Here is a 13,871-nt window from a genome sequence, read left to right as displayed (position 1 = left end):
AGTTGTTTTCGAGCCTAGTTCAGGATGCAGAACAAAGAGTTGCGATTTGCCGACAATAGAAAAGCGATGATCCAGACGGTTTTGATGGTACAAAGGCTGGCTCCGACCATAATAATCATCGACATAAACGTATTCAGTAGACAAAGGCGTAGTAGCTTCACACAGATACTGACTGCAGTCTCGCGACAAGGCCTATAAACCCATAATTAATAATCAACATTTTTCTACAAAACTGTTCAGTAATTCCAGATGGCATCACTATCTGTCACAATGTGTATTTATTGTCATTTATTTCGAAAGAATCATACGCCTCATTACTTGAAAATCCGGCGTGGTCAGTTACGGCGTGACCAAGCGATGATAATAAAAATGAACGACGGCGCAAAGAGTAAAAAGGCATCAAGAATCCTGTGACTGACGCCTGATTTCTCATGGAGGTTCCGGTACACAAAGTAATGACTCTGAAAAAGAATCAGAACCATTAGTATGGGTGGGAATAGAAGACGCGCCTCCGACGTGTGGGATGGGCACTCTTCCCCGACGCCACGGTGGGGCCACGTTTCTGGCTGACTAAAGGCGTGGCCTGGTGGGTGCGCGATTGGACACTTGTCAGCGAGGCCGATAAGGAGAAGGTGGCTCCACGTCTAGAGCGTGTAAAATATGGGTGGTACCTCACACGCGTCCTCAATCGAAAATTTCACCAAAGGGACTATAATGCTTCGCATTCCCACACCTGAGTAGCCTTAAGTGTTTCCGGCCATTTTTTTTTTCTTCTGTCATCTGGTATAGTTATGACGCACTCTCCACGCATACACAGGTACTGATTTTTGAAGTTGCCTTATTTAATTGTTCTAACGAGCTTGCGGAACCATTTATTTTAATCAAGTGAAGAAATTTGTTACGGCAGCGCCTATTTCTCTATCATTGCAGCCATTGGTTAAAAATTACTGATGCTAAGGGTGATGAACACCAATTGGACTTCGACAGCGGTTCATTGAAGAATGGCTCTGAGCTCTGCTATAATATACGCCTGTCACCCGTAGCATACATTGTGACTACTAGTTTTGACTACACCTCCAAGACCATATTCGACCCGAAGGATGCCTATTATATTAGGGCGGAATTCTCCCCTGCTGTGTACATCAAGCGCTACGATATGGTAAGTATCTTTACATTTCGCAGATCGCATATAGCAGTTGCCGCAGGCATGAAGAGCAGGCGCGTCACCTGTTTTGGGGGCCGCGGTTTCGCTGCGTTATACACAAACACGCTACAGGCAGGCTTTGTCGCTTTCGAAGCAAGAACACTGACCACATCTTTGCCGGCGCGGACGAGGATAACGCCCGCGAAGCACAGGGCACGGCGATGCTGATCGCCAAATACTTCTGGTCATTCCATTTATACTTGTTGCATAGGGCCTGCGCGCGGTGTTCAGAGGGGCGCAATGAACACCTCAAATTTTGCCAAACAAGGCAACTTTCATCCACAACCTAGCAGGGCCCTGCATCACTGGCACGGCATTTCCAATCCACTGGACCAACGTCAGCTTCCTGACGTCCCCGGAGGCCCCAGGTATAAATGTGCAGGTTCCCGTGGGACTTTTCAGATGGCGCGGCGACTTTGATGGGCAAAGATCCCTAACTACGCGATATAGCTTCGTTGTGCAGTTTATTTACCGCTGTTCAGTGCGTAGTTGCGATGAGTCTACAGTTATTCTGCCCAGCCCGCACATGCGCTTGCGCAGTGGGTATCAGGGCTGTTGCTCCAGCAAGCTAGTTCTTCGCGCTGTCATCAAAGAAATTCCTGGGCCTTCGGTGGACGAAATGTTTAAGAACTTTATGAAGGCCAAGAAGCCATATGGGCTAGCATTTCTTAAATGAAGCCCTGAAAGCGTTTTGGCCTTGAAAATACTGGGACTTCTGAAACTATAAAAACCGCTTTTCAAACATTGAATGAAAGAAACGGTCGGCTGATCAATGTCTAACGGTTACAACAGATCTACGAACAGCTATTGATGCAGTACAGGTGACTCTGAAGTCATCGCATGTCAAGCTAGGCTTTTGTACTTTAGTAGACTTTGTAGAGTTTGTAATTGCATCATTTTCAGGTTTATGTTATTGAGTCGTGGTTTTAATATTTACCTAGGGAAAGATTTAACATGAAAAGCATTGGCTGTTGGTGTTTAGTTTCATGAAATTTATTTGTAGGCTATCATTATCAAACTTCTGAGAAATTTGTCAAGAATGTAAGACAATGTAGAGCAACTTCAGTTATAGAATGGTTCGGTATTGAAGCCGCATATACCACGTCATATAGTAAGATGTTTTTCGCTCATTCACAACTCCACCGACGCCGACACCGGATTTCGGGTGACACGGGGCCCTTCAACGCTTCGGAGGTAAAAATTCCACCCTCTCCCACACCGCTTTTCCTTAATGGCGTTGCCTTGGAGTTGTTTCGGGACTCGCCTACTCCAATTTTATTAATATAGTGCAAGTGAGCGAAGCAGTTTTTTGCAGCAGCTTTACATGTACAGGCTCGCGGATAGCCCATACGCAAGCGTCACCTAAAAACGTCTGTAACTGGTAAGCAACTGCGCTGCTAAAGAAAGGAGGGAAGGTAAATGAGAACCCACTAAGACAAGCAGAGCTAAAGGATACCCTGAGTTAGTGTATCCTTCGGCCCTGCTTTGCTTAGTAGAGGAAGCTCTCCACAAGTCTCAAAGGAGCGCTCACGCAGCCTCTGACCATCACAAACGCGCCCGCATTCAGGAACCAGTGGTCATTCCTCACGTGCACACTGTTTTGCCCAAGACCCGCCACGGTTGCCTAGTGACTATTGTTGGGCTGCTAAGCACGAGCCTGCGGGATCGAATCCCAGCCATGGCGGCCGCACTTCGATGCGGGCGAAATGCGAAAACAACCGTGTGCTTAAATTTATCTACACTTTAAAGGTACCCCAGGTGGTCCAAATTTCCAGAGTCCCCAACAACGACACGCCTCATATTCAAATCGTAGTTTTGGAACGTAAAACTCTGAATCTTACTTTTTTTTCGCCCACGACATTGAGACTGGTGTAGACGTAGTATTATCAGTGAGAGTGCGGTTCGCCGCACTCTGCCCTAAAGTAAACATACAAAAACCAACGAGCGTCCGTGCAATCAAGCACAAGCAAACTTAAGTCAGCTGCACGCAGCGGGTTATTAATTCGATTCCGCTGACGTGTGATAAGGTGTACGTTGGCCAGATAGTTATGTGCCTAAACAAAAACTTCCACAGCATACATGCCACTGCTCTAGAAAAGATACCGATCACATGCCGTTCGAGAGTAGGGATTGCAGCTGAGTGCCGGCGTTGTAAGATACGAAAGTGGTCTGGAGAAAACGGAACAAACTGACGCATGATATCACCACATGGTGTGGCACAGCAAGGGGACTGAAGAAGAGGAGAACGAGGTTCGTCTGGGTATCGCGCGTCGACGCTTACGTTTCGTAAAGGGCAAACGCCTCGACCTTCATTCAGCGTGTATGCGTTTATACTACAACAGGGTATGCCCGACAATTTGTTGGAGCTTGCTGGGTACACTCAACATATGCAGGAGACCCCACTGGCGAGCAAGAACCTCACCCCGCAAGTGGAGTTGACTCCAGTTCAGCGCACAAGCTGGCGAATCCGAGGCCTCTCTCCAGAATTTGGAAACCTCCAGGAAAAGTGATGACTGCGACCACTGCGACTTCTACAGAAAGGGTGACACCGACTTACCTAACACTGCTGAACCCCCAAGTGCCGACGGCTTTTCATGGCGACACATTTCAAGACGTAGAAGACTGGCTAGCAGAGTTCGAGCGCGTGGCTGCATTTAACGAGTGGGAACACCAACGCCAAACTCAGGAACGTCAACTTCAGCCTTCACATAGTCCGTGGTCCTCCCCGTTCGTTCTGGTCAAGAAAAAAGACGGAACGCTTAGTTACTGTGTTGATTATCGATGCCTCAACGATTTTACTAAGAAGGACGTGTACCCACTACCACGTATCGATGACTCTTTAGACAAATTGCGGCGAGCTAATTATTTTTCTTCGCTCGATCTGAAGAGCGGTTACTGGTAAATTGAGGTAGATGAACGAGACCACGGAAGAACTGCTTTCGTCACTCCAGATGGCCTTTACGAATTCAGAGTACTTCCTTTTGGTCTCTGTTCAGCACCAGCAACTTTCCAGCGAATGATTGAGACCGTTCTCGCTGGTCGTAAGTGGCAAAGCTGCCTCGTTTATCTCGATGACGTGGTTGTCTTTTCGGCAACATTTGACGACCACCTGAAACGACTGCGGTAAGTTCTCAAAGCCATCCGATTGGCTAACCTCACCCTTAAGCCTCAGAAGTGTCATTTCGGCTACAAGGAGCTGTTTTTTCTGGGACACGTGGTCAGCGCGGAAGGCGTTAGCCCTGATTCCGCGAAAACTGCCGCTGTAGCCACGTTTCCAACACCGACCGGCAAGAAAGGTATCCAACGCTACATGGGCCTTTGCTCATATCACCAGTGTTTCATCGAAAATTTTTCGAAGATGGCGGAGCCGCTGACTCGCCTCACAAAGGACGATGTATCGTACGTCTGGGCCTCAGAGCAAGAGACTGCTTTCACCGACCATCGACAGCGCCTGGTGTCAGCACCAGTTGGGGCCCACTTTGTCGAGGAGGCGGACACGAAATTTCATACGGACGCCAGTAACGTTGGTGTTGGTGCGGTGCTTGTACAACGGCAGTTACAACGGCAGTTACAACGGCAGTTACAACGGCAGTTACAACGGCAGTTACAACGGCAGTTACAACGGCAGTTACAACGGCAGTTACAACGGCAGGTACAACGGCGGAAGGTATTGAAAGAATTATCACCTACGCAAGTCGCACACTATGCCTTGCAGAAACCAACTACACCACCACAGAGAAAGAGTGTCTTGCCGTCGTATGGGCGCTGGCCAAATTTGGACCTAACCTCTACGGCCGCCCATTCGAAGTTTTAACCCACCATGACTCGTTATGCTGGCTTGCAAACCTGCGGGACCCTTCTGGACGACTGGCACGGTGGAGTCTACGTTTGCAGGAGTACGACGTGGCCATCGTGTACAAGTCGTGCCGCATATACAAAAACGCGGACGCACTCTCGTGCGCCCCTATCGACACTACCGACCAAGACATTGAGGACGATGGCGTTTTTCTTGGTGCCGTAAGCGTTACTGATTTGTCCACACAGCAGCGCGCAGACGATACACGACCCATATTCTAACCTCTCGAAGGACCAAACGCATCAATACCCCAGCATATCGCTCGAGGGTTGTCCTCTTTTTGTTTAAGATATGGCGTCTTGTATAAGAACTCTGCTGCCCCCAACAAGACCTATCTTTTGGTCGTTCCAGCAGACCTCCGTGCCGAAGTTTTGCTCGCCTGTCATGACTGGCCTCCGTCTGGCCATTTAGGTTTTATGCGATCACTTGATGGAATGCGCATATCCTACGACTGGCCGAAAGTTGCCGACTGTGTTAAGCGGTACGTCTAAGCCTGCCGTGAATGCCAGCGCCGAAAGTGGCCAGCTGTGACGCCTGCGGGATTACTGAATCCGATTGATCCCACCTGGAAAACCTTTCGACCAGATCGGCATGGATCTTCTGGGTCCGGTTCCATTGTAACCTTCTGGCAGCAGGTGGATAATCATCGCCCCAGACTAGTCAACGTGGTATGCCTAGACAAAGGCGCTGCCTCGAGCCACAGCTTACGAGGTTGCCTAGTTTTTAATACAGAGCATTGTCCTCCGGCATGGCGCCCTATCGCACATCGTCACAGACCGAGGCAAGCCTTTAAAGCACAGTTCATTAAAGACGTTTTTAAACTCAGCTGCGCGACCTACCGAAGTACAACTGCCTATCATCCGCAGACAAACGGCTTGACCGAATGACTGAAGAAAACGATGACTGACATGCTGTCTATGTACGTAGACGTACAGCAGAAGACGTGGGACCAGATCATCCCTTACGTAAAGTTGCCTATAACACTGCTACGCAAGAAACAACACTCTTAGCGCCGTTTTACCTGGTTTACAGCCGTGAAATGCAGGCTATGTTAGAAGCAATGCTGCCATTACACAACATCGAACATCTCGACCTCACCCAGGATGCCGAACTTTTCGTGCAACGCGCGGAAGAAGCCCGTAAGCTTGCCAGATTGCACACAAAGAAACAACAGAGCATCGATACGCACCGTTACAATCTCCGCCATCGACAAGTCGAGTTTCAACCTTCTGATAAAGTTTTTGTCTGGAGTCCCGTACGCCGAAAAGGACTATCCAAGAAGCTTTTGAGTCGCTACTTCGGATCTTACAGAGTGTTGCAGCGAATTAGTTACGTGAATTACAAAGTCCTTCCTGACGGAAGCCAGTCTCCCCGACTTCAACAACCGCAATCTGAGATTGTGCACGTTGTGCGGTTGAAACCGTACTATTGCTCCTAATATGCGACGTTTTCAGCCGCTTAGGTTAGCTTATGCTGTGGCTCGTCCCCCATTGCCTCGTGACTATATCGCACACCACAGTGATTGTGACTATAGCCTATGTGTTCGTCCTAGGTCATCTCGGCACTCTCACGTCAAGAATATGTATGTTTTCCTTCTTTTTGTTTTCAAGAGCGGGTAATGCCACAGGATGTGGCACAGAAAGGGGACTGAAGAAGAGGAGAACGAGGTTCCTCTCAGCATCGCGCGTCGACGCTTACGTTTCGTAACAGCAAACGCCTGGATCCTCATTCAGCGTGTATACTACAACAGGGTATACGCAACATTATAGGAGCTGAGATTTCAAAGACAAAGGAAGAACTCAGTGCCCTTTTCCTGTGTGAAGCATGTTACCCCCATGGTCGCTTTATCTGACAAAGAAAAAAAAGGTTTTTATGTATGTGAACGCGGCAACGCCAGACCATGCCTTTATATCGCTTTTTTCTGCTCTCATTTCCTTTTCGTGCTGTACAAATGTTTTTGAAGTATGAAGTTTTCTGTGGCATGAATGCTGTTTGCTCTGATGAGTGGTCAGAAATGTGTGCCGTTCTCTTCTCTGAACTGCTCCACGCATGCAGTGAAAGGCATGTTCATGTATGATTTGCCCGTCATTAAAGCCACAGCTGCAATAGACCACTCATGTTTGTTCATTCGGCGTGACGTCGCTGTTTCAAAGTGGCGGTGCTATGTTCCATCATGACTAGCCAGCTAGCCAACCAACTAGCATTTAAGTGAATTCCGCGGTTTTACTTGGAAGAACCCCGATTTGATTATAAGGCACGCCGTAGTGGCGGACTCGGGATTAATTTTGAACACAAGTGAATCTTTAACGTACCCCCGACACACCCGACGCGAACACTTTTGCACTTCTCCCCAATCGAAATGTAGGCGCGGCAGCTGCGATGTCCTCTCGCGATCTCGTGCTTCGCAGCGCAGAACCATAGGCGCTAAGAAACAGCGGCGGGTAATGACGATGAGGATGTAATATCCAGAAGAGAACGACATAGACAAAACGACCTGGAGACTGTTACAATGGTTTAGAAGTTTCTTACAACTGCGCGAAAAAAATGAGGACAAATGAAAGAAACACACACCACACCACGAGTGCAGACTGCCAATTGGTTATTTTTGGAAAGCAAGCAACATACACTTCATTCGGGAACCTGTTCACGTGTCTGCATCGTCACTCTCACATGTGCCGATAAACATAAACACGTAAAAGATTATATACTGCGCAACAGTGTATCCCAGATTGCGACAAGCGATCGCCAAAATAACCATGAACCAATCTTACAGCATCATAAAAGAGGGAGAGATAAAATAGAAAAACAGGAAGAGACTGCGAAAATGTGAAGAAAACGGATATGGCACTTAACAAATAACCAGTGTAAAGGTGAAACATGAGGCCATTAAATCGTTTGAAGGAACCCAAACGGGCGAAAAAACATAACAAAGGGGGATATCACGCCGATCAACAAATGAGGAAATGACGCTATGAAGTGATGAAGCCTCAAAATATGGCTTAACGAAAATAACTATGGAAAGTGGGGATGACGGCGACTATTGAATTTACAAACGTGACTATGGAAAGAGTGAGACCTGTTGAAAAGCTAACGCTCGGCGGCACTCACAGCACAAAATACCAACCAAAAAGAAAACAAAAATAAAGAACAAACAATAACAGACCGCCAAAAGGACTTTTTTAAAAGGCATATTCGCCAAAATTCACTTTTTCTGGAAGCAAAGAGACAAATCGCGGGCTGACCTGATCCCTCTAAAGGAACCGCAACGTTGTCTCATCAAAAATTGCTTTGCAAGGGTTGTTTCTTGCGCCCTCTTCTTTTCCTCTCCATCTGCCTCAGCGCATGGCCAAAGTGTCTCCTGCCTTGTTCTTTACATGCAACTGGTGTTCCCGCTTTCATTGAAGCACCTGTCCGTTCGTCCAAAATAAATCTTGCCACATGTCGAAGGAATCGAATACACAACCGCACAAACGCAATCTGTGTACTGCGTTTACTGCATCGTTGAACATTGTGGCCTACTCTTTCTCTTGTCTGTAACCGTGGGGCACACTCTACTGAGCATGCATGGAGCCGAAAAAACTATCTTGACCCCGTAGCGGCTGCGGCCACTTTTTTGCTGATGTGCGACATTCCATGAATATAGGGTATGACCTACGGACCTACAGGGGATACAGGGGATGACATACAGGGGATACTCGAAAAGGGGCCGACGTCGAAGTCAAGCACATTCGTTCTGGCATCAAGACATGCGCGAACCGGCGCGCTAGGCCAGCTAGGCTCATCACATGATGACTCCAACAAAGAGCGCGCCTAATAGGTTTCTCGGTGTGCACTACACTAAGTTCTGTGAGAGTAAAATAAAAGGGCTCCAGCCTAATAAAGAGCGCGAAAAAATTACTGTATTTTTACCCTCATCACTTATAAAAACATGCCAAGTGATTTATGTGGTGAGAAGCTTGTTTCTGTTTCTGTATATTGATTAAGCAGGCTGTTCATAAGCTGTAGACGGAACCACCTGGAAAATGCTCTAGTTAGTGAAGTGCGCCTTCCCGCAATGCCGCCTCGGGCACTCAGTCACCTGGGTCTAGCGAAGCGTACTTTACAGCAAAGCAACAGGCGGCGCGCTCCAGCGCTGTAGCAGACGACGCGAAGCACCTCCCATGGGTCCGTGTGCGCCTGCGCCGCTTCGCTTCGATGCGCCGCCGCGCCGGACGCAATGGCTCCCCGAGGAGCGCGGCCACGGCGAGCCATGTTCACCCGAAGAGTGGACGAGACTGTACTTGAATAAAACCACTGACGAATCCTTTATAACGTACTTCTAAAGAAACCTGAAGACAGACGTCGGACGTACTTTTAGGCAAATCATCGATAGATAGATAGATAGATAGATAGATAGATAGATAGATAGATAGATAGATAGATAGATAGATAGATAGATAGATAGATAGATAGATAGATAGATAGATAGATAGATAGGTTAGATAGATAGATAGATAGATAGGTTAGATAGATAGATAGATAGACAGGTTAGGTAGATAGGTTAGGTAGATAGATAGATAGATAGATAGATAGATAGGTTAGGTAGATAGGTTAGATAGATAGGTTAGATAGATAGGTTAGATAGATAGATAGGTTAGATAGATAGATAGGTTAGATAGATAGATAGGTTAGATAGATAGATAGGTTAGATAGATAGATAGATAGGTTAGATAGATAGATAGATAGGTTAGATAGATAGATAGATAGATAGATAGATAGATAGATAGATAGATAGATAGATAGATAGATAGATAGATAGGTTAGATAGATAGATAGGTTAGATAGATAGGTAGGTTAGATAGGTTAGATAGATAGGTAGGTTAGATAGGTAGATAGGTTAGATAGGTAGATAGGTTAGATAGGTAGGTTAGATAGATAGATAGATAGATAGATAGATAGATAGATAGATAGATAGATAGATAGATAGATAGATAGATAGATAGATAGATAGATAGATTCAAAACCTCCAAAGTAGGGGATCAATGCTAATCGCCATAAAAAGTATTCGTGAGGAATCAGATAATAAAGAAGTATGTAAGACTTTCTAAATTTTTGGTGTTTACATCCTAGACAACTGTCTGACGAAGTTCTTTTCAGTCTTCAATAGTGTTTCGTAGAAAAGAATGCTTGCAAGATTTGGTATATCCGTGAAGTCGCTGTATACAGACTCAATTGAAAAGACGGCGGGAATTACTATAAAGAATTAGCAGAGCACCATGATAGCAGTTAAAGCATAGTTTGTGGAATAAAAAAGAAAGACAACTGATACTGTGGCCCACTGAAAACGGTGGAATACAGTGGGATGGCTTGATGTCTTCACTGATGTTTGAGGCTGGATCTAGATGTTTAGCCGTCGGGTGAGACCTTTATTCGGTGCCGGGAGTGTTCACGGTGTTAAAAACGCCTCGTCTTAGGACACGACGGCGAACTTATCCCCAACCCATCGCTATAGGCCTGAGCGTCACCTTTACCTAAATATATTTATTTATTCACTTTTTGCACAGTTATTGGTCAGTGAACATATTTCTACTTGTTTCCTTGAGGACCATGTATTGGATGCTTACACTATGCGGCTTGCTATCCACGAAAAAAACAATGATCCGGAGATCTTGTATTACATATAACTACGTTTTGTCTTCTTAAGCATTAGGAACTGTTATTAGTAATACTTAACATTAACAGGAAAACCTAGAAAATCTACCTATTCGCCTCTGAAATGGCTTATTCCAAATTTGTTGAACCATGAGCCCCGCTGATTTACATGAAACCACAACCTTCATACTTTACAAATATATAGCGGACTGCACTGTTGGGCATGAAGCTTCCATGATTTGCCCCATTTATTTAAACTCATCGCTAAGTTCGAAATTCCCAGCAGTGCACAATTTTCGCATTTCTGTTTTTTCAGCTCTCCCTGTCTTACATATTTCTTGCCATTGCGCAAACCGTTTTTGATATAAAAACCCTTATGTAGCGTAATATATCTGATTATATTGCTGTCATTTATGTATTGTTCTCCTGTCGTTTCCTGCGCTCGCAGTCAGGAGCGCAGCCACATGTACAACATTCCATTTTACATTAGCTGCTATGTAAAACTTCATCTCTCGTGGATTTGAATAAAATTATCGCTTTATTTAGAACAGCTGACGTCGATTTAGGCCGCGCTCCGGAACTGCGCGGACTTAGACAATGTTGGCATAGGCCCGCATGCCTTTAGCACGCAGACGTAGCATGGCAGCTCACTATTGCGTTAGGTGCCACTAAAAGATGCGCACGCGGCAGAAGAGTCCGCTAGAACACGACGCGAAATGTCAGCTCCAGGAGCGTGTTCGGGTTTGGAGTACAGATCGCGGATGCCGACGTAGTGGAACATTTCTATGTCCCACACTCCTAGGCAGAGTCGACGGTCACGCGCTGTACGACACCACGTAGTGTGACCTGAGCACACTACGCAAGCTATCGAAGTGTTTCTCTATTTCTTTTCGTTATTACGGGATTGAGAACTTTCACTTGTATATTTTCATGAGCATTGGGTCGATGATTGTTGAAAAGAGAACACTGCAAAACGTGCGCTGCGTTACTGTCTGCCTCTCGCCTCTTTCAACGAACTATTGTGTCATCGTAAGGTAAAAGCGCAAGAGATTTGCCGAATCAAATGACACATGCAACGGCGGAACTGTCACGTAATATCGAATAAATGAAGGAACCAGAATAATAATTTGGATTGCACGTTGACTTATGCATGAACACTGAACTGGCTTGATCCCTCACATTAAATTTGATGACCGGCGAAGGTTCTTATACGATACGGTGGTCACAAAAGCGTAAGTTTTCCGCCCAGCCATAGGTTCCTGTTCAATCGCTTAATCGCCTTTCTACTAGTCATTCCAATTTGTTACCGTATCTGTACACTTAAAATAGGTTCCGTTGACATGGTGGTTCACATGAAGCTCAAATCTGAATGCCAGGTGTCATTAGACATTTTTTTTTAAATAGCGTCACAGAGTGCAGACATCAGACTACGGGAAGTCGCGAATGCACATGATGTCCAAAATGGCAGGGCGAATGTAGAGGTTATTGAGACGCAAAAATGTACTTCCGCTGGTTCCGCATACGTTGTGGAACGTTGAGCTGCCGTATGTTTCGCGCCTTTGACAATTTTCCTAAGTTCACCGTGGGTCACGTAAAAAAATGCATGTCCTCAATGTGAATGAAATATAAAAGACTAGACGTGGACGCTGGGTTTCCAGAGAGTCCGAAAGTTCCGCAGGACATCTTATTCATAACGCATCCCGCACTCAAGGTAACCCCAGGGAATTCTGAAGACACCCTACGAAAGGCTTTCGCCATGCATTGTTACGCTCTGAGACGATGACACGGAAATCGTAGCCTTCTTTGTAAGATCCGACAAGAAAACAAGTTGTTAGGAAGATAAAATTTTTTCATTCTTAATCGAGGTTCTCAGGCTTCGCGTGTCTTGTATGCGCTGCTTATCCTGTAAGCCGGGGTTAATCCAAGTATCCTTAATCGGAACTCTCCCGTACAGATGAGAATAGCTTCGACAAGCAAACGTAGGTATCACGTACGACTGTTTCAATTATGAGGACATTGTACCACACAGGACAAGACTCGTCAGCGCTGTTTGAGCAAGAAATGTCTTTGGTGCAAGGAGAGGACAACTCACTGAAAGAGCCAAGTCCGCTTATAACATCAAGAACATTTTTTCAACCACTCCAGATCGTCGGAACTATTCCTCTTAGAGCGAACCTCTTTGTTTGGGTAAATCACGATCAGGATTTGCGACTTGCCGTCAGACTTGGCTGAGAGCGCACTTGGCACTAGCTACTGACGTCTGCCTCATTGAAGCGAAAGAGCTCGATTTATTTATCATACCATATGACGGCTCACTGCTCATTCAGCAGGAAAACACTTCAGTTTAGTGGGTCATACAGACATTCATCATGGGCGTATCAAACTTGTCTCTGAGGTACAGCAAAATATACAGCCCTTCTCTACGCCCGACAAGATATGGCTATCAGGAAAGCCATAGAACAATTTTATTTTTACGCATTTTTTATTTATTTATTTATTTATTTATTTATTTATTTATTTATTTATTTATTTATTTATTTATGTAAACACATTTTTACAGCGCCAATGAGAAAGCGGTAGGAATTTCAGGGAATTCTATCACCACGGATATTCACGTAAACTTCGTAATTCTCAATACGTCAAGCAATATGTTGCTTCATGCTTCTGAATACGTGCAAAGCTATATTTATGCGCTAGCGTTTATCCGAAGAAGTTAACGCAAGCCTTGTTGTCTTGTCGCTGATATCGATGGCTTATCTTGATTTCAGTCAATGTAATTCAAATCAAGAAGCTTGGAACGCAATATCGATGAACACCCACGGATGATATCTGATGGAACTCACGGTCATCATAATGAGAACAAAACATATTATTGCCATTTTACTGCAGTACTGTAAAAACACGCATATTCTTAAACGGCGCGTTCTTTATATTACATTTCTGTTTCAATACAAATTGCTAAGTTGTTATTCGATATATTTTTCTTCCAGAAAATTCCCTACTTCGCGCCTTCATAGCCATAGCCGCATCACTCGGATATGGTCAACGTTTAAACAGATTCAATAAAATTACCACTCGGTTCTGAAAAGAAGTGGCGTTGGCAGCAGAGTCCTCGTTATTTCATGCTTGAGTGAATGTTTAATGTATGAGAGATGTATGCGTAAGTACAGAAGCATGAAT

At 45.4% G+C, this 13,871-nt stretch overlaps 1 protein-coding gene across 1 annotated transcript in view; it reads left to right on the top strand.

Moving 5' to 3' along the window:
* LOC142564890 (uncharacterized) overlaps nt 1–13,871 on the top strand; it is a 122,720-nt gene extending 108,849 nt beyond the window's left edge. The window contains exons 7-8 of the mRNA XM_075676082.1: nt 931–1,159; nt 13,682–13,871. Coding sequence (XP_075532197.1) covers nt 931–1,159; nt 13,682–13,708 — 256 coding nt within the window. The 3' untranslated portion in view covers nt 13,709–13,871. The remainder of the gene's footprint in view (nt 1–930; nt 1,160–13,681) is intronic.

Source organism: Dermacentor variabilis, chromosome 11 (genome assembly GCF_050947875.1).
Source record: "Dermacentor variabilis isolate Ectoservices chromosome 11, ASM5094787v1, whole genome shotgun sequence".
In the NCBI taxonomy this organism is placed as follows: Eukaryota; Metazoa; Arthropoda; class Arachnida; order Ixodida; family Ixodidae; genus Dermacentor; species Dermacentor variabilis.
Note: the sequence above shows the minus strand (reverse complement) of the source record. Positions and strands in the feature narration are given on the sequence as shown.